General features: G+C 55.9%; 1 protein-coding gene across 5 annotated transcripts; it reads right to left on the bottom strand.

Annotated features, from left to right (window-relative positions):
- Positions 1-1,610: 1,610 nt before the first annotated feature.
- SRF (serum response factor) lies at positions 1,611-17,202 on the bottom strand. Of its 5 annotated transcripts, none has more exons than XM_039569309.1 (8): positions 16,674-17,196; positions 15,056-15,322; positions 9,854-10,112; positions 9,337-9,516; positions 7,596-7,715; positions 6,689-6,880; positions 6,085-6,161; positions 1,611-2,004 (listed from the first exon to the last, which is right to left on the bottom strand). In XM_039569309.1, the coding sequence occupies exons 1-8, from the start codon at positions 17,115-17,117 to the stop codon at positions 1,879-1,881; spliced, it is 1,665 nt and encodes a 554-aa protein (XP_039425243.1). In that variant the 5' UTR covers positions 17,118-17,196; the 3' UTR covers positions 1,611-1,878. The 5 variants fall into 5 exon arrangements, with proteins under 5 accessions (XP_039425243.1, XP_039425247.1, XP_039425245.1 ...); XM_039569310.1 differs by lacking the exon at positions 1,611-2,004 and adding an exon at positions 2,983-5,833 and having other exon boundaries at positions 16,674-17,191; XM_039569313.1 differs by lacking the exon at positions 6,689-6,880 and having other exon boundaries at positions 16,674-17,202.
- Between the last annotated feature and the right edge of the window lie 3,770 nt (positions 17,203-20,972).

Below are 20,972 nucleotides of genomic sequence, written 5' to 3'. Positions count from 1 at the left end.
GCCGCTTCCGTGTCCGCTACGGCAAGCGGCGAGGGACGCGGGAGTGGCGGGAGCTGCGCGTTCCGCGCCCGCGTTCTGCCGTGTCCCCGCCCGCGTTCTGCCGTGTCCCCGCCGTGTCCCCGCCGTCCCTCAGAATCCCAGGATAGGTCAGGTTGGAAGAGACCACCGTGGGTCATCTGGTCCAACCTCCCTGCTCAAGCAGAGTCATCCCAGAGCACATGGCCCAGGATTGCATCCAGATGGTTCTTGAACATCTCCAGTGAGGGAGGCTCTACAGCCTCTCTGGGCAATCTGTCCCAGTGCTCGGGCACTGCTCAGTGGAGGAACGTCTTCCTCATGGTCAGGTGGAACTTTCTGTGCCTCAGTTCCTGCCCGCTGCCTCTTGTCCCATTGCCCGGCACCGCCGAGCAGAGCCTGGTCCATCCTCTGAGCCCTCCCTGCAGACACTGACACACACGGATGAGGTTCCCTCTCAGTGTCTCTTCTCCAGCCTGAACAGGCCCAGCTCCCTCAGCCTTTCCTCAGAAGGGAGGGGCTCCAGTCCCTTCATCGTTTGCCACCCTCTGCTGGACCCTCTCCAGGAGCTCCTTGTCTCTCTTGTCCTGAGGAGCCCAGAACTGGACACAGCACTCCAGATGTGCCTCACCAGGGCTGGGTAGAGGGGCAGGATCACCTCCCTGACCAGCTGGCAATGCTCTTCCTAATGCAGCCCAGGATACCATTGGGAATGTGCCACAAGGACACTGCTGGCTGCCCCACACGGGTCCCTCAGGACATCTCACGGCTCCCAAAGAGGCTTCAGGCCTGAGCTGGCACCAGAGCGCAGGGGCCTGTCTGCGGCCATGGGTCACAAAGCTGCCGATCCCCCACAGCGGCTGCACACCAGGAACGGTGGTGAGCAGTGGAAAACCATGAAAGGTTGGAATATCTTCTGATTCCCCTGGCTAATATTAGAAACGAGAACAAATGGAGGCTGTGAGCTGAAGAGTGCATCTGCTAGAGCGAGCTGCTTTTTGGTAACGTGGTAATGTTGTGCTGTGTGTTGGTACCATTTCTCTGGTGATTAATTGTCTTCATCAAGGGCTGTAGCAGGATGGGTGGCAGGAAGGCTAAAAGCATGTCATGTCAGCGCTAATATTATTACTGCAAATGCACCATTAATCAAGAATTACAGTGCAGCAATGTCAGGCCCATGGCCCTGGGGTGGTTCCAGCCCTGCACCCACCCTCCATCCACCCAATTGGCTTCAGTGACAGCTGTGCTGGCTCCCAGCAGTTTTGGGGCTCTGAGACTGCCCTGTTCTCAGTGTTGCTGGAGAACCAGTTGAAGCCAGATGCACACAAGTTTGGCCTATTTCCAGTTCCTTTCCAGCTTTGGTGTCACACTGATCTGAAATGCCCACACCATAAAATCTAAATTCTTATCCTTTGCCCATACTTCCTTTCCTTGAGGTGCAGGTTTCTATCAGTCTGATAACATTTACTTATTTTAAATTATAAACAAACATTAAAATCATCAGCTAACTGGATGAGACTTTGCTTTCTTATTTGATCCTGGAGCAACTTGTATGTGCCCAACCTAATTTCTACCCTCAGTACTAATACAACGGATTAGATAATTTCCATGTTTTACAATAGCAATCAGCAGTTAATCCAAACAACATAATTGCAATTAATTATAGGCTGGATGAAACAGTGCAGTGCTGCATCAGTTTGTGGAGACCATCCTCTAAACCTGTGGCACCAATGGTAGACTGTAAATGTTTATATTTCCGAGCTTGATTTCTCCATTAGTACGTGTAAATTTCTGTTGATGCTATTGATGCTCTCTTTCCAGAATCCCATTGCTCTTGGAATCTCTGTGTTCTCAATTAATAGGTCATTTTCCTTCCCCATTCACTACCAAGACTTCTTTTTTGTGACGAGGTTTTCTGTGGTGTTCACGTGGCCTGCTTCTGTCTTTGCTCTGATCGTCGCAACACTGTGCTTGGTAGGTCCATTTATCCTAAAAATAAAGATTGTATCTGTGGTATCTTGCTCCATGGTGACACAGAGCCCCCAGTGCTCAAGTGACATGGGATTGTTTGTGCTGGAAGGGGGTTTGTGGTGCTGAACCACAAGCTACACCTGTGTAGGCATGGGGCTGGTTGTGGTGTAAAAGTGAAGCACCTCACTTCCTAATGAGGAGTCATTTCAGGTGTGTTTTGCTCCTAAGCACTTTCTGTACAATCTTTTCCCTTCCTGAGGTATTTTCTCCAAACTGCACACTTTTATCAGTACTAAGCTTTTATCAGTGCTAGCATCTGCTCCAGGACCTGATGCTATCGAGTGGCCAGCAGTTGCATTTTTTGCTAGCATACTCTGGCCCCAGCAGCCCTTTTGTGATTGTAATGAGCCCCTCTGCCTTCAGTTTTACTCACACCTTTAGACACTTTACTGAGCCTCCATGTGCCCTTGATCTGGCTTCTAGGCCTCTGCCTGACTTTAAGTAATGTCTCTCCAGATATTTTGAATATCACCGTATCTTCTCACAGCAATTTTCTGCACAGAATTTAACTGTCTCCCTATTGTTCCTCCCTACTGACACCCATGAATTAGAACAATTCTTTTTCAAAATTCCCCGTTCCTCCTCATTCCTGGTTTTCACTTCTCTTCTGACACCCTGCCCTGCTCTCACCAGGGACATCGTTCCAGAGCTTTCAGGAAGGACAGCCCTCACAGCCCTGCTGTCAGGCACTGGCCCTCTCTGGCCCACACATTAGCTGGGACTCCAGAGGATAAGTCCAGGTGGTCAGGAATAACCTGTGCAGGAGGCAGTAGGGATGGAGACTTTTGCAAAGAGCCCCTCTTTGCCATGTCATGCTCAGACAGCTCCCCATCCTCCTCAGTACACAAGCAGGTGCAGAAATCTGCCCCTGATCCCCATTTGTTGGCCCTAAGGTGTGCGTCATCGCCTCCCACAAAGCATGGTCAAGATCCCAAATCTGTGCACAAAATGATAACATTTATTGAAAGAGTAAATTTTTTTTTAATACAAAAGAAAGCTCTGTACATAGTACTGTGATTACTTCCACATCCTTCCAGAAACACAACCCTGGAAACTGGAGGGAAAAAAAAAATAATCCCACACACACTTATGCGTACACACACACACACACACGCGCACACACACCCCTCAAACCAGTAAAATGAACTAAAAATGTCACCACACAATAAATGCCATTTCATCCCTGATACACAAGTGTTCTTACAAGTCTGCACTTAAATAAAATACACCATTAGCGTTTAACCAGCAGTTGCCTTTGGGGAGCCAGGGAGGGGACGCAGTCAGACACCCTGTAGCAGCAGGGGCTCTCCTGCCATTCTGGCCCAACAGCTCTGCTCCACAGTGCCAGCAGAAGCAAAGCAGAGCAAAGCCAGGCCACACAGCTGTGCTGGGGCAAAGGACAACACAAACTCTGACCCCCACGCTTCTCCCTGGATGAACTCCTAAGTACCTACATTGTTTTGGAAGCATCACTGAGCAGTTTTCCTACACCAAGCCACGGGACACGGCTCAGCACTCCCACATGCTCTGAGCTGCAGGGTTTGCATCACTCTTAGAGCAAGAATTCTATGGGGGGGCAGCATGCAATGTCACCCTCACCAGATGGGCCACCACACTCCCCACAAGCCCTTCCCAGGCTGCTAACAGATCAAGGGCTGAAAGACCCTTCTGGGAATTCTTTGCGCTGGGAGCTTGGAGGGGACCTGTCCGCATCTGTGTGCTGCAGAACAGCTGTAGAAGGGGAACTGCAGCCCAGATCGTCAGCCAGGAGTTCAGGAGATGCTGCCTGCACAGCAAGCAGGGAGAACAGGGATTAGCCACTGCTGGTCACTCACCACAGGGAGGAGTGGGGATGCCCATATCCCTTAGGCAGTCACAGGCAGCACTGCTCTGTGCCAAGAGCAGTGACACAACAGCTGTAGGTCCCTGGACCAGAAGGGAACAGGGTGGTGGTAAGAAAACCCAGCCCACCTCTGGCTCCTGGGCACACTGCAAACTCCCTGCTTCTGAGAAATGGGTTTCCCACTTCCAGAGACGAGCCACTGCTTCACTTGCCTTCTGCCCATTAAGCCCAAAATCATGGGTATGAAGTCCTCATTACAGATAAGTAGGAAACAAGCATCCCACTCGGTTCAGCTTGATCCCTGGCACATGCTGGTGGATGGAGAGTGCAGCTTAAACGCTAATGCTGAGGGAACATGTCCAAGGTTATAATACAAACTCAAAAGCAAGGCCCCTTTCCTGCCTCCATGCCCGCCCACCCACCCCTCTCCCATCCCCCTGGTACAAACCCCATTAAAACTGTACAGGAGCCAAACTTTTATTCCTTAAAGAATTACATAAATACTGAGTTTAACACTTAGAAAAATAAAGTAATTTTCTTTTTTTTCTTTTTTTTTTTTTCTCCAAGGCTTCTTTTGTCTTTAACTTAAAAAAAAAAAAAAAAAAAGTTACAGTAGCTGCTTCTTCCCCTAAGGATTCAGCAGCTTCTCTCACTTGCTCACTCTCCCTCCAGGGACAGGGCTAGGTAGCAGAGCCATTCACAGCAACTCCCATGCAGGACCAAGCATGCCCCAGCCCTTCTCCCCCAGCCTAGCTGAGCCTGAGCCTGTACAGGCATCACAGCTGCTCCCCCACAGCCCAGGATGGCCTGCAGGTCACCCTGGTGCTCAGAGGAAGAGCCTGCCACCTGCCCAGCAGCTCAGTGCCCCATGGGCTCTTCCCTTTGACATTTGAGTTGTTTCTCCACCTTGCATCAGACACAGAAATTTAGAAAGCGCTGGCTGGAGCTGCAGGGGGATGTAGGAAAGACCCAGCCACGTTCCCCTGGGTGTATGGAGTCCAGAAGCAGTGCGAGGGCTGAGAGTGTGGGGCTGAGCAGAGCACAGGGCCCCTGAGGAGCTCTCCAGGGCACCTTTGTGTTCCTGGGCATCTACCGACCACCTCATCCGTGCAAGGGCAGCCGCCGGGGCAGGGCCAGTCAGGCTGAAAATCTGCCAGGCAGCCCAGCGAGGAGGCACTGAGGGTGGAGGGCTCACTGTAGTGCATACGAGGAGGACAGGGCCACGTGCCACCGGCTGTGCCCAGCCCCCCGGGGAGAGGGCATGCAGGCCCAGAGATGCACATGCAAGCTGGCCCCTCTCTCCTGTCCGGAGCCCAGGGTGAGTTGCTGCGGCCAGGACCTGTCACCCCCACAAAGGCACATTGCTGAGGCCAGCAGCACAGCCACAACCCACTCTGCTCCAAGCTGCACCTGCACGATGGCTCCGGGTCTAAGCTGAGCCCCACGCAGAGTAAATACTCATGGGCAAGGTGACTCAGAGCACCCAGAAGGAGCCAGAGCCTCCAGCTGGGAATGGCCTGCAATATTTATTTACAGTGCAGAGCAATCCTCCCCTCAAGAGACAAGTTTCTTTGGCTGGCGTGAGACAAGCACAGCTATTGCAGCATCCAAATGCCCCAAGCCCTGCATGGCCCCAGCACGGCTCCACCCCGGGTGGGTCCTGCAGCCCCACGCGCATGCCTGTGTGTGTGGGGGTGGGTGAGTGCGTGTGTGTGTGTGCATGTGTGGATGAAGGAAACGTGAAAAGGCAACAATAAATAACTGGTGCAGTCTGTACGAGAAGGAGTTGCTGCCAGCCCCGACACTGGCACGACAAGCCAGAAACAGAAGGCCGGCAGCAGAGGCCTCTCAGTCACTCTTGGCGCTGTGTGAGGTGTCCAAGTTGACCACCTGCAGCTCCGTCAGGCTGCTGCCACTGCTGCTCTGCTGCCCGATGACAGCCATCTAGAGAGAGAAGGGAGGAGGAACCACTGGGGGACAGCACGCCCTGAGACCCTGTGTGCCAGCAGCCTGGGGGGCACTGTCCTTCCCGGGCACCTGTCCAAGGAGGACAAGACTCCCTCACCCAAGACCGCTTTCCCAGACCTGAGGATTGATCCTACCCAGACAGGTCTGCCCAGACACCCAAAGGATGTGCAGGCAGAAGAAGAGCAAGAACAACCCCTGAACACCTACAAGTACTACTCCGTGCCTACCTGGTGAAGCTGGACAGCTGAGACTGGGATCTGAACCGTGCCTGATGGGGCCGTCAGGAACACCTGGGGGACGCCACCTGCCACAGAGAGAAGCACAAATGACACTGTCCCTTAAGCAGTGCTCCCCCATGGATCCTTTCTCTGAGCTCCATGGAGCTACTTAAGGACAAGCTGCCTATTTGCACACATGGAGACATTCCAGAAGAAAGCCACATGCACTAGTTTTCCAAGTGCTGGGAGAAGCCAGCACAAGGCCTCAATCCAAGTCGTGTCCATGTGGCTTCATGCTACTTTGCCCCCTCATGCAAGCACATATCCTCTCCAGAGCCTCCTGGCTCCCTCTGCTGCCTGCCCCACATGCCGCCCATCCCAGAAACCCTCAGCCATTTTACCCATCAACAGCTCATACAATCCTTTGCACAAGAGAATGGCAAGACCTAAAAACACACATTGAGCACCGCCCTTGCCAGGCCTTTGTGGAGCCACTAGGACTGCTGCAAAGAAAACCCTTTGCAATTAACATACAGCATAAATACACGTGGGATGAGAAAAACCTGGGTGTCAGTGCACTCTCAGGGAGCAGTGACCTGGACAGCTGCCTTACCCTGATCCTGGACCTGGCCGTGGGACACCTGCATCGCTGAGGGTGCCTGTGGGAAAGCGTTGAGCACCGCGAGCCCGCCGTCGGCGAGGCCGGAGGTGGGCGCGTACATCACCGCGTGCGGGCTGGGGTACATCATGTGGCCGCCCACGGTGGTTGGCACAGACGACGTCATGATGGTCGCTGGGAGGGTCACTGCCACCAGGACAGACGACACGTGAGCACACAAATGGAACCTGCCACGCTCACCTGCCTGCTCAGCACCTCTACCCCAGCCATGCTGTGCTGAAGCACGGTGCATGGAGATACTCATCTTTGTCTCCCAAGCTCTTGGGCAAAAGCCGCAGAGATCAAGCAGGAGAGCTCAAACCTCTCCTTTCATGAGTATGAAGGGACAGGGAAACACAGGAGCCAAACATCCCAGGACTAAATTCAACTTGTATCTTGCTTCCGTGAGGAGCCCTTAACACAGCTGTTGAACTAGATTCAGCCTGCATCCAGGTATCTGAACTCAGATTTTGCTGACAAAGAGATGTCTTCTGCATAGACAGTAAAAGTCTCAAGCAGATGTGAGCCAATGCCTTGTGCTAGAGGCAATGTTGGCTCACTAAGAAACCCCCTGAGAACTCAGCAACCAGTTCCCAGCTCCATGCTGCAAGTGAGAGCAGATAGTGTATCTGGAGAGGCTCTGAAATCCCTCAGAAGGTGCCCTAGGCCCAGCAGCATCTACTGAGATACAGTGTAGCACAGGAGCTGGCAACAGGGATGAATACACCCGGGGAAGCTGTCAGAAAGGCTTGGATAAGTCAGCCTGAAGAAGGAAGCTGGGCAGGGAGCAGGCATGAGGCCTCCTGGTGCGGGTGGTTTTCAGCAGTGGTTAGGAAGGCAGACAGAAGGTGGTTACCAATACCTGTTCCGCTGGAAGAGGTCTGGGTAAGGTCAGTGCTGCTGTCACTAGAGGGAGACGTTTGCTGCGGTGCCTGGTGCACCTGGATTGCCTGGACTGGAACCTGCTGAGCCATGGTACCACCTGGGGAGAGAGAGGAGCCCATGAGCCTGTGGCTCCACAGGGATACAGGAGCTCTGGGCCACTTGAAAGCCCCCCAGTTCTTCTCTGGCTGCACACGGCTCCACAGCACCACTCTGTGCTGCACTGGGGGAGGCTACCCAAAAGCAGTTCATGGCAGAAACCAGAGACCAAAACCTGCTCCTTCCTGGCACATGGGCCAAGAAGGGCTTAACTGGCCTACAAAGCTCCAAGAGTGAAGAAAAGGCCACAACAGCTTTTGCCCAACTCCCAGCCATGGTTCAGGAACATTCGGGACCTTCCTTGTCATTCCTGACTCCACCAAAACACAGAATAGATGTTGGGAGGAGAGGGCCCAGCCTTCTCTCCCCAGGGCTTAGCCAGCCCTGCAAGCATCACCTTACTGCACTGAGTGGAACCACAAGAGCCCAAATGCCCACACCAGCTGGGCTCTGCTGCCTTCACACTCTGGAGCCCAGCTCCATCCTCCACAGGGCACTCAGGGTGCAGCTCTCACCCCACCTGTGACCTTAAGGACAGTAAAGTGCCCTACACAGGGATTAGAGAGCACCTGGTCTCAAGGTGTGCATCCCAGAGCTGCAGGGGCCACACAGCCTCTGTCCCAGACCACTCCCTGCAAAGTACTTCAGATCCAGAAACAGAGCTTGGCACAGAAAGCTCTCCTAAGGCTGAAGTCCTGCCTCCAGAGGGAAGAGCCAGAGAGCTCTTCCAGAAGGGATGCCAGAGAGCAAGAATCACTGGTCAACTTGCTCAGACTGGGCATTTCCCCACACATCACACCCCAGAGACACACATCAGTTATTCTCCTAGCTCCGCCAGATCACAAGGGAAATCCAGTGCCCTTGAATGGAAGCCTGATGTCTTCCAGGGCCCCCAGGAGCCTTAAGCATTCCAAGAAAGCACAGAAGTTATCAGAGTAATGGACTTGGGCACAAACAGGCAGGACACAAGAAATACTGTGTCACTCAGATGATGGATGCAAAGGAGAGCCTAGCTCTACTCTGAAACTCCATCCAGGAACATGTCCAGCCCCAGAACAAACACCTGGAGATCCTTAACTCAGAACAAGAAGAAATTCCTACAAAGGACAATGCACACAAGGCAGCACAGCAGCACCACTCCTCTATTCTGGGTCTCCCCTAACCTATCCTCTGCACCATAGTTCGGTGGCTGACTGCAGACACAAACACAGAAGCAAGGGCAGCTGCTCAGAGCCAAAAGCCAGCACTCAATAAACAACCACTGGGCACCTGAGCCCCTGTGCTATCCCTCCACCACTTCCAGCAGCACAGTTCAGCCTCAGCACAGCTGCACTAAGGACCTGTCTCCTCTCCATTTGTTAGCCACAGGCCAAGCCCTGGGGCATGAGACTGAAAATCCGCTGCTTCTCTTGGTCTGCATCCCCCAGGATGCTGCTCCTGCCTATGTCAAGCATCTTCTGCCCTGTCTTCCCATCTCTCCCCAGCAGCCACAGCCAGGGTTCCCTGTGCTCTGCCTCCTCTGTGCTCCCACCTCAGGGGTCAGCTCTGTGGCCAGGCCCAGGACCCCCACAGACACCTCCATCCCCCCATCTCTAGCAAGTGGAGGAGAAGCGAGTGCTGACCTGTCAGCGACACAATCTGCCCTCCAGCTCTGGCAGGGAAGTGGAAGACTGTCTGCTGTGCCTGCTGCAGCTGTCCAGCTGTACCCATGACCACCTGGCCCTGCTGGCTGGAAAGAGCCAGGGAGTGCGGCTGTAACTGAGTGAGAGGAATGGTAGGGGTCCCCGGAGAAAGGGAAGCACCTGCCGAGAGGAGGGAGAAAGAAAGGCTTTGTCACCACCAGCTCTTTTCACTCCCTCCAGGCTTTCTGGTGCTGCCCTGGGGTTCCAGCTCAGCTCCCTGCCACCTCCCAGCAGCAGGGCCAGCTGGTAGCACTCTAAAGAACCAGTCACTACATGACCCTTCTCCAGCCACTGGCCTGGCTGGGTTTGAGCACAGAATCACAGCCAGGCTCACCTTACAGCAGCAACCACTCTGCTTCCCTTCTGCCACTAGGTCCCCTCTCCCCTGGAGAGAACAGCAACAGACTCCAGGTGCAAAGATGGACGGATGCAGTCCTCAGTCCCTAAAGGCACTGACCTGACATGAGGGTGAAGCCAGTGGGTATCGGCATGAGGCCCCCAGACGTCACTGCACTGGCTCCAGTAGTCTTCAGCACTGTCCCGTTGGCACTGGTGACGGCATTGGGGCTGATGCTGGCAGACACTGGCGCCAGGTAATTAGTGATGGGGAATGACGGGCCACTGCTGACCTGCATGGAGGTCGAGGTGGTCGGGGCTGTCTGGATGGACGTTGTTCCCGGCAGGTTGGTGACGGTGAACGCGGGTTTCAGGGCATCCTGCAAAAGGAAAGATTGTGACAGCTTGGACCAGCCCATGAGACATCTGCCCATGAGACCAAACCAGGCTCCGTAGGCTGCATCCCCTTGCCAAACCATACCCCCCACAGCCTGCTGCCAGCACATGGAGCAGAGCCAGGGGAGCAGAGAAGAGTTGCTTGTACAAACATGAGGAGAGCTGGAGAGAGCTCAGCATAAACTTTGGATGCAGGCCCAGGGCCACACAGGTCCCCTGAGAGCCTTCCCCACAACACACCAGGGGACAAAGCAACCCTTCCCCTCCCCAGGAGTCCCCAAAATGTCTAAGAGGAGAATAGCCTCTTTTTGGCACACACTAGGCAAAAGCAGCCCTTGCAGGGACAAACATAAAGGCATGCAGTCTCCTGTCAGGAACACACACCACTTCCCTTAAGGCAGGAAACACACTACCAAGAACAAGCTGAGAGCTGGGTCTTAAAGGCAGCTGTACACTGGAAGTGACAGGGGAGAGGTGACTAAAGGCAAACCTGGACACCAGGGAGGCCCAAACCCAGCCCTGATGGCAGCTTTGGCAGGTCCTGGGGAACACCTCCACACTTCTCCTGGAACGGAGGCCAGGAGAACCTGACTGTAGGAAGCACCTATTTGCCAATCCACTGCCAGGAGATGGGCATGAGGCAAATGCTTCCAAAGGACCCCATGTGTTCACTACAGCCAGCACAGTCCTGCAAGGAGCGTCAGAGCTCCGTGCCTGTCCAAGGACAGCATTGCCAAGAGGAGCTGAGCACCAGGAAAAGGGCTCTGTGCTGGGTCAACACTAGCCTGAGAGACTGGCATCCCAGATCTGGGAACAAGGGAGGAATGTGTGTGCCAGGCTGCAGTAACATGCTAGTTTCCACAGCCACAAAGCATGTGGCTGGATGTGCCTTGGATCTGCAGGAACCAACCAAGCCCAGCATGATTTCTGCTGCCTCTGGCAGTCACACTTCACCTAATGTGCCTCCATCCCCAAAATCCCCTTTGGAATACCCAGGGTGCCCATGACTCCTCTCCTGCCCTGCTCATCTGGCCAAGAACGCACTGAGAATGCGCTGCTTCACAGGAGCCCATGTCACAGACCACAGGTGACCTGCTGTCCCCATGCCCTGACACAGCTGCCAGCATGCCTGGGAAGAGTTAAGGCTGCCACACTCCCACCCCTCCCACTGCAGCTGGTGGGCCCAGCTCTCCCACGTGCTAAGCCTTGTTCCCAGCTTGTCAAGCTGCCAGGAGCAAGGAATTCACAGCTCAACGAACAGCTAAAAAAGGGAAGGCAGCCCATTTTGGACAGGGGGATCCAATCCCAGGCACTCAGTCGTGCCCCAGGGCCCAGGGAGGGAGGAGAGCAACACCCCTCTGCCTTGGCACCGAAGCCCCTGAAGTCCAAATTAGAAGAGGCACGTGATAACAGAGCAAAGCCCAGCAGAGGCACTTTCCATTAGCTCAACCACAAACTCCTGCCATCCCACATGGGACATGGGAGGCTGTGGGTGCCCTCCCCACGTGGGTGACAGGGCAGAGCTCTCCCCAGCCCACTAGTGAGCCAGAGCAGAGTTGGGCAGGACAGGTGCTGTTCCCAGTTGGAAAAGCCAGGGTTCCTCATCCCCAGCTACAGCCCTAAAGCAGCATACCCGTGAGATACAGCCCAAAGCAGCCAGGGCACTTAGCACCCAGTCATACTCCATACTCCCAGGCCTAGAGAAAGCATCCTAGAAAGTTCCTAGAAGCACAAGGACAAACCTCAGTATAAAGCAAAGGTGCTTGGGAAAGATGCTGTGACAACAAACTTGAATCATGCACATCCCATCTCTGCCCTCCCTATTCTGACACAGGCGAGACTCGGATTCCTCCCATCTTTATTGTGTTTCTCTTGGGCTGCAGCAACAGCTCCCAATACAGAAAGAGAGCTGGGAGAAACTTGAGATTGGACACCCACTGCCATCTCCTCATGACTGTCTGATATGCCTCAGCAATGCCCTGGGCACCCTGCAAAGCCCAGACTACATGCATAAGGCAAGTCATGGGTCACTTCAGCAGACATTACCTAAGGGGCCATGGACAAACCCTGAGGCAGACAGCAGCCCTGAAAGCCCTTCCCTTCCTGATCCAGCTGCATATCCATTCCCCACCACAGCTCAGTGCAAACCTCAGTGTGCAGAGCAGTGTCTGTGGAAGGAGTGTGCAGCAGGTGTCTGCCCAGACCCAGACCACTGCTTTGCAGCATGAGCCACAGGGCACAGACCAGGCCAGCTGATGCCCATCCTGGACCACAGTAGGGTCTTGGGGACAGAAATGATCCCACTCCACAGCTTTTAGGGACTGCCTGACGTGATGCTGTTCAGCACGGTCCCCTAGACAGAATTAATTACGCAGGTGTAGCATGACAACAGGCCTTGGAGGTATATAGGAATCCCAATCTGGTCTCCAACACCTGGCCTGCATTCCAGATGTGGCAGAAAGTCCCACATTCTCCCACTCCAGAAAGATGACCAGATCAGGGCTACTCCCATGCTCTCACCCCAATCCAGAGCCCCTGAGCTCCCTCCAAAATATCCTTTCCCACACAAGCACATGCAGGTGACTGCACACAGGCAGTGTCATTTGGGGCCTGCAAAAGATGAGAGAGGTATCATCATGTCCCAATCCCAGCACCACGGCAGGGAGTTTGGGTCCAGCACAGCAGGAGGATTTCAGAGCTGCTGCTGGTGTAGCACGGAGGAATAACCAGCAGGGTGCTGACTGCAGGTGACAGCCTGGCCGCACTGTCTTCCCACTCCACTGCAGCACTGGACACAAGCAGGCTTTGTCCATACAGAGATCTGGGAAGCAGAGTTCACACAGGAAGGCCAGGGAATCTTTTGGAGCATCCCATATGGCTGGACCTGATAGTCCAGGCACTGAATCTCCTGATAGTGAGGCACCTGAAACCCAGCCCTGTGCACCACCCACTCCTCAGAAGACTTCTTGGTCTATTTGAATTGAGCTGGTCTCTGCTCGAGCACCAACCAGGCTTCCAGGCCTGCAGAAGGCACAACAGGACAGCCCCTGTCCCCAGCCCCAGGGCTTGCCATGACAAGAACTCTCAGCTGGCCAGGGGTGGATTTAGTCAGAATGTCAAGAAGGAGACAGGGCCATAGGGCTCCTCCAGCCTCATGTCAAATGCTGGCTGTGGCCACAAGGCACCCCACACTAAGCACTAGCACTGGGATGGAGCTTTCAAGGTTGCATCAGATAGTGAGAAAAGAGAAGTTGTGTTAAGAAGGCCTCTGCAGATCAACTGCATCCCGAGGGCACAGTTCCCTTGGGGCCAACTAGCAGTACTTCCGGGAAGAGTACAAAGGGATATGATGTGGACAAGTCTCATACCAGGGACAGGTAATTTGTCTCATTACAAAATGCCCACAGGACTTGCCTTTTCATCCAGGAGAAGCCCAGGAGGCACAAGTCCTTACAAACACAGGCTGCACAAAGGAGAGACTGCTGCTGTTAGAAGGCTTCTTTGCCTACTGCATAGGGCTAGCACAGCTCACACTAGCAACCAGTGGCACCTAGGGAAGACATGCCAGACTGGGACAGCCAGGACTGGTGCTGGGGTCCCATCAGCAGGAACCATTCCTGGGGACTCTCCTGGGCTCCAGCACAGGGACTCCAACCACACGTTGGCCCACCACAGCTCCTCTGCCTGCAGGGATCTCTGGGGCTGCTGATGTTTCTCAGGGCTCAGCAGCAATAAGCTTTTGCTCGGTGCAGCACTGCACAGATGTGGGGAAGTGGACATTGAAGAACAGAGTGTACCCAGCAGCACCGTGACCAGAGCTATTGTACTATTACAGCACAAAAACAGGCAGCTGAATACCCCTGCAACTCCAGACATGCTGGACACATCTCAGGGCTGTACTCACTACCTTTGCAGTTACAGCACAGAGATCTCCAGGTTCTGTCTGCCTAATGTCTAGAGGCTCCTGCATGGCAAGGATGTTGTTGTGGCTTGAGCACAGACAGTTGGAGAGCTCCTATGACAAGGCCAGTGGAAGAACACTTTTGTAGCAAGCCCGGTACCCACAACACAAGCACAGGTAGAGCAGGGCCGCTCTAATTCCCAGCACCCAGCGGAACTGCGCACAGGCCTGGGAAGCTGTGGCAGAGCCCCAAATTCAGTATGTCATCCCAGCCTTGCACCACAAACCTCCCTGCCTCCCATCTCCAAGCACCTGTGGATCTGAGCACCAGCCTGCAAAGGAAGCGGCAGGGATATGGGACACAGCTTTGAGGAACAGCGCCAGGGAGTGCAGTGACAAGACGGGGCGCTTCCATCAGAAAAGCTGGCTCTGCCCAACTCTGCACCCACAGCCAGGCCACCCTGGGCAAAAGGCCACAAGTAACACGGGCAGGCAAGGGCCAGCGTCTGCAGGGACAACAGGCAGGGAGCAGAAGTGGTCTGTCCAGCCAAATGTTTCCATTCCCCATGTCCTCCCTGCCCCCTTCCAAAACAGCACCAAAGCAAGAGACAGCTGCAGCTTATAAGGAATGTGAGGGGCCCTGCCAGGGACTCTGGCGAGGGAAACCAGGCCTTATAAGGCCATGGAGGCAGAATCAAATTTTTATCAATGAGTGTGAGAGCATGGAGACGCCTGGGGAGAGATAACAGTGCTGAAAGCTGGCCAGGGGGGTGGGCTGGGCCAGTGGGAAGCCACGCTGCAAGGGCCAGGACCAGGATACCTGCCACCCGCTTCCCTCCCCCTTTCAATCACCGCTACCATCAGCCAAGGAGCCAGCCAGACCTGAGATGACATGACACAAGCTCACTGCAGTCGCAGCAAAAGGGGACTCATGCTCAAGCTCCCCACGCTGCTATTTAAAGAGGGCTGGGGATGATCAGGGCTCCCAGCACAGCCCACACCTCCCTGGGTGCCCAGGAACATTACCTTGGTCTCCCCGCTGCTGTCTGATTCAGACACCTGGTAGGTGAGGTCTGTCTCCTCAAAACCAGTGGCACTCATGCGCTGGTCAGTGGTGGGGTCCGAGCGTGGGGGCGAGTCTGGGGAATTGAGGCATGTTTGGATCAACGCCTTCCCCGTCTCACTGGTGATCATGGGCTGCAGCTTCCGTGTGGCAAACGTGTACACATGGCCTGTCTCGCTGGCCACCAACAGCAGGACTTGAGTGCCAGTCAGCGTGGAGAGCTCATAGGCCTGCCAGCAGGACAAGGGAAGAACAGGGAGTCACAGGTGACAGGGACAACACACACTGCAGGACAAGCATCCCTGCATGTCCCCACGCTCCCAGAATGGCTTTCCTTCTTTTCACACCAGCTTCAGCTCCCTCTCACCCCAGAGGAGCGGTGGCCTCTAAAACCAACCCAAGACTAGCTCCCTCCCTACAGGTTGAACTGTCCCATGGTGTGTTCCCATCCCCTTTAGCACTCCCTTAGGGGATGTGCCTGCCAAGAGGCCAGGGGTAGAGTGGTCCCCTCAGCACAGTAGTCTGGGAACACGGGATTATCTCCATTCTGGAAATCCCACTGGCTTCTCCAGACATGTCTGGATGCCTCCCTCACCTCACCTCTCAGTGATGTTACTTGGCACATGTCTCTACTACCTCATTCCCCTCACCAACACCCCTTCCAGGCTCCGACCCAGATTTCCCTCTCAGGCTCCAGAGTTCTGAGCACAGCTGCACCCAAGCACCCCTGCAGCAAGGCCACCATGCCCCAGGTTAAGAATACCTGTGGACCAGGAAGTGACTCTTCATATGCCATCACTGCACACTCAGTAGTCTCACACAAACTCCTACAGACAGGATGGCCTCATTCTATGTCCCGTGGTCCCGTACATCCAGGATGTGCCCAGCAGCACCCCACACCCATTCCCACCTTCCTAGGGTGCACGATGCCGAGCTGAGCTGGGATGCAGCACTACCCAGTTGTTCAGAAGATGCTATGAGCAGCACCAGGGATGCAGATCAGCCAGCAGCATCCATAATCCCCCAAATTTCTAATCCGTCTTTGCACACCAGGAAACACGGATTGCACTCTGAACCGGCCGAGACGTGGCGTTGGTCGCTCCCGTGGCCGAAGCAGACAGTCCTACCAGGCCCTTGATAGGGCAGGGCAGTCCAGCTGTGCCACCCAACACTCGGTGTTTTTGTGGCGGCTCACAGCGAGGGGCCCGAGGGCGCCGGTCAGCTCCGGCCAGGGGCTGAACGCCGCACCGGGACGGGCCTCCCCGGGCACATCACACGCCTGGGGACCGCCAAGCACACCGACCTCCCCCGGCCCCGGGGGCTCCCGCTCCCGGCCGCCCAGCTCCCTGCCCGCAGCTCCGCCGGGGGCTCCCGCGCAGCCCCCCGGAAGGGGTTGGTGCCGGGGCCGCCCCCCCGGTCCCGCCCGCGGGACGGGGAAGGCGCCGCCGTTTCCGGACACGGCCCGCCGGCCTGCTCCGCGCTCGGACCGGTCTGGGACTCCCACGGACAGGTGGGTACCGGCCGACATCCCCGCCCGGGCCAGGCCGCCCCCCCGCACCGGCCGGAGTCGCGGGGCCGCACCTTCTTCATGATGCCGGTCTTCCTCTTGCTAAAGGTGGTGTAGCGCCGCAGCTTGTTGTCGATGAACTCCATCTTGATCTTCACCCGGCCCCGCGTCTTCTTCCCGGGCTTGGCGCCGCTCACGGCCCCGCCGCCCCCGCCGCCGCTGTAGGCGGCCGCCGCCGCCGCTCCCGCCGCGGGCCCCGCCGCCGCCGCCGCCGCCGCCGCCTCGGCCAGGCCACGCTTCACGCCGCGCCGCTCGCCGCCCAGCTCCTCCTCCTCGGCCGACTCCGAGTCGCCCTCGCTGCCGCTGTACAGCGCCTCCCGCTCCAGGCGGCCCCCGGGCGCCCCCGCCGCCGCCCCGCCGCCGTTCGCCCCACGCGGCACCGGCGACCGGCCCAGCCCCGAGCCGCGGGCCAGCGCGGCGGCGGCGCCGTTCCCGGCCCCGGCCTGGCTCGGCAACATTGCGGCGGCGAGCGCGGGTCGGGTCGGGCCGGGTCAGGCCGGCCCCGCCATGTCCCCGCCGCGCTCCGCGCTCACGGCCCCGCTCCGCCGCCGCCCCCGCCGCGCCGCGCCGCCCCCATATAAAGCGATACAATGTTGCCTTTTATGGCGAAGGCGCTCCTTATATGGGGCGAGACGGCGCCCCGTCGGGAGGCGCCACCCCATTGGCTGGGGGCTGCCGAGCGCCGGCGTCCATTGGCCGCCAGTTGGCGTTTGATTTGCATGCGCTCGCGTCACTCCCGGGTTGAAACACGCAGGGCGGCTCTTAAAGGGACAGCGCGGCCGGCGCGGGGCTCGGGGCGCTCGGCCCGGGGAGGCACCGGGGGCGGCGAATGAGTGCTGGGGCACCCCCGTTGCCAGCCCTGCCTCGGCCTCCCTTCCCACCGCCAGCTCCAGGCACGCGGGTCCTCGTAGGGGACACACCACGTGGCTCCAAGACTCCCTGCCTCGCCATCCTCGGGGTCGAGCCAGGAGGGGCTCCGCGCCACCCCGCCTGGCTCCCAGCGCTGCCACCAGCTGTTGCTCCAGGCAACTTTGCACCCCGGCTGTTGTCACAGCCTGCAAGGGACAACGTGCCGTCCATTTGTCTCTGGCGGCTGCAGAGGCACCCAGAGGGTCTGGGGGGCCACGTGGGTGCTCGGGGGTGTGCAGGGCACGGAACTGAGCAGGTACGTCCACAAAACACATTGCTGAAGCACAGGCTGCTCTCTACCCAGAAGGAAAAGAGTTCCCATTTAATAGGAACCACCCCTCACCACAGGAGGAGAGGAGGTGGTTCTGTACCACGGCCATCCCTGGGTGGGACACAGCACTTGTACAGGTGGGAAGGGGCTGGTCAGACCCCGGCTCATGGCCACGATGGCTCTGCACATCAGATGGCTCCAAGCACTTGGCACAGGTCACATCACCTGTGCAGGTGTGACCCAGCACCTCCACGGCAGAGGGACAGCCCACACAACTGTGTGTAAGGCATACTGCACTTGGGTCAGCAAAGGTGCAGGAGGGACAGCACAGCCCCAAGCTCAAAGCTGTGAGGACAGAGAATCCTTAGTTGAGAAAAGGGCTCTCCTGCACCCTGTCCTACAAACAGGAGCTGCAACCCAGGGCAAGACCTCACCTCTGGCAGCAGCAGTCCTGCCACAGCCCCATTTTGTGTCCTGGGCACCCCATGGAGGGCTCTGCCGCTTGCACAAACCCTTTCCATATCTGCCTCATCACTCAGAGGACACGCACGCTCACCACCAGCCCTCACAGCTGTCCCCCACAGCCCAGCGCCAACCTCCTACAGAGCAAGGGAGTAACTGCAAACCCGAACACCCCTCTCAGTGCCACCACTGCCTCCCCCTCCTCCCGCCAGCCATGCTCCTCCAGTGAGCACACATGCCATTTATAGCTCCCAGCAGGGCTGCTGGAACTCACATGCCTCCCATCACATGCCCTGGCCACCCTCCCTTCAAGCTGAGCACAAACTACACCTGGCACAGGTGAGACTGAGGCCTTGCCTTGTCCTGCCAGGCTGGGAAAGGGTCAGCAAGACCCTCTGCATGGCTGGAGGCACTGGTTAGGCTGGGAACAATGAGCACATGGATATGATAGCCAGAGCCAGGCTGGTCTGCTTGCTTAGCACAAGTGTGCAATCACTGCAGGTACCAGGATTTGGCTTTCTCTTGCCCACGGGACAGCTACACACTCCTTTCCTCCTTCTCTTCCCTGGGCTTTCCAATTGCAAGGCCTTTTGCTTCCCAAGCTACAAGAACATCCACACAGGCAAGAGGTGAGACCTGGCTTGTTCTGGACTAGCTCATCCCTTCTCCTGCAGTCCTTTCCTTCCCAAGCCTTATCCTGGGGATGCTTTCCGAGACGCTTGTACTGCCTGTGCTCCGAATGGGACCAGAGCTCCAGCCTGCCCCAGCTTCCTGGGATGCCAATCTCTCACCAAGGCAGTCAGACCCATGCTGGAGAGCCAAGCCCTGTCCCCAAGCCTTCATCACCCACAGGACACAAGTTACCAGCAGGCCCTCCCTTAACCAAACCAGCAGCCACTGACAACTGAAAGCAGCTTAAAAGCAAGTTTTCAGCCTTCAGGGATATTCTCATTTACAACCTCTGTGTCATAAAATTCCAATTTCTAGCCTTGTTCTTACACGGCTTTAGGGCGCAGCACTTGACACTACACCCTAAAAGCCTCTTACGCGATTACCCCCAAAGTTCCCTCCAGACAAGCTGCCTGACAGCTCCACTGCAGTGTGGACCCTGCTCCCAGCATCGCCCCAGCCCTCCACATCCCCTTTTCAATCCTCCTCTAGGCCATTGCAACAAGAGCTTCTTCATCCTCTTCCAGCTCTTCATCCATATTGGAGCTGGCTGCTGGGGTTGCGATGGTTTCCATCCTGCTCCTGATCTTCCTACTACTGATACCCCAGCTGCTCAACACAGTTAGCTGCTCTTTTTTTAACAGCCAGATCTCGTCTATGAGCAGTAACAACTAGAACAGAGGTACTGTTGCACATATAAAACTAGGTTATTGCCTTTCTTAATGTGCTTTTTTTTGGTCAACAGGCAGCTGCAGGAATGGGGCTGCTCCCTGAGGGGTGAGCCCACATCCTCATAAACACACAGTACCTGAGCAGAGCAGAGACAGGTGTTGGTATCAGGGACCATCCACACAGCAAACCATGGACTAAATCCAGCATCCACTTCGTCGTGAGATAGTCGTGAGCGAAAATCGTGACTGGATAATAAGGCTACAATATATGCCTAGAAGACAGGGCTAGAGGCAAGGCCAGAACACAAACACCTACAGTTTTGCTTAAAACAAACCTGAAAGCACATGCTTGAGCTTAAATGCAGCTCAAGAGCGTGGGGAAGTCCCAGGTGAGGCTGCTTAGGACAATTAAGGCCCATTAGTTTCCACGCAAGTGCCTGACACAGCTGCAGAAGAGCCACAGGGCAGCAGAGGGAATCAGAGCCCTTCCTCAAGCTGCACAGATCTGTGCAGTCATCGACCACGAGTGCTCAAGGATGCAGCGGTGCAGGGGGAATTTGGGTAACTTAAGGGCAAGAGAAAACATCAAGGACTGCTGGAAATGCCCCATGTGGAGGTCTTTATGCTTTAGGGTGTTCTATTTGGGACTAACACACATCCGCTTGCTGTTCTCTTAAGACTGTTCAGTAAATGTTCCATTTTGGCCACAGCTGGTGGCTCACTAGGTGGACCTGTGCTCTGATGGAGCCATGCTGTTCTCTCTGGCCCTGGATACCACAGTGTCTTCTGTAAGGTGTTCTTTCACTTTGGGCTGAGGCACTTGGATCCCAGCTCTGTCAACTGCCCAAGTGCTCTCATTCTCCTGTAGGGGCTCCGATTCCCTGCTCTGCTCCACCACATTTAGCTAGGACTGTATTTGCTCAGCTTGCTGTTTCCAATTACTTTGGCCAACATCTGTCCCATCCCCAATGATACAGAAATTTTTCATGACATCACTCCCAAAAATACACAATCCCAACCCTTGTCATTCTGTACTCCTTGGGTCTGGAGTTTGTCCTAGCTTCGGTGATTTTCCATTTGGGTGCTTCCCTGTAGTCACCAGGTCTTGACTGCATGGCAAGCAAGCAGTGGAGCCTCCAGGATGTGCTGGGATAAAGCAGAGCACCCAATCCTGATGCTGCTCACAGAACCAGCTCACTGCAGCCATGCTATACACGAGATGCCTGCATGCACGGAGCTGGCAGAACAAGGATGTTACTCCCGAAATCCTTGGCATCTCCAATCTTTAGCCATGGCATCACTGAGATTCTGCTTGACCAGGCCACCACAAG

This window comes from Corvus cornix, chromosome 3 (genome assembly GCF_000738735.6).
Source record: "Corvus cornix cornix isolate S_Up_H32 chromosome 3, ASM73873v5, whole genome shotgun sequence".
Taxonomy (NCBI): domain Eukaryota; kingdom Metazoa; phylum Chordata; class Aves; order Passeriformes; family Corvidae; genus Corvus; species Corvus cornix.
This window is presented reverse-complemented; position numbering and strand designations above follow the sequence as displayed.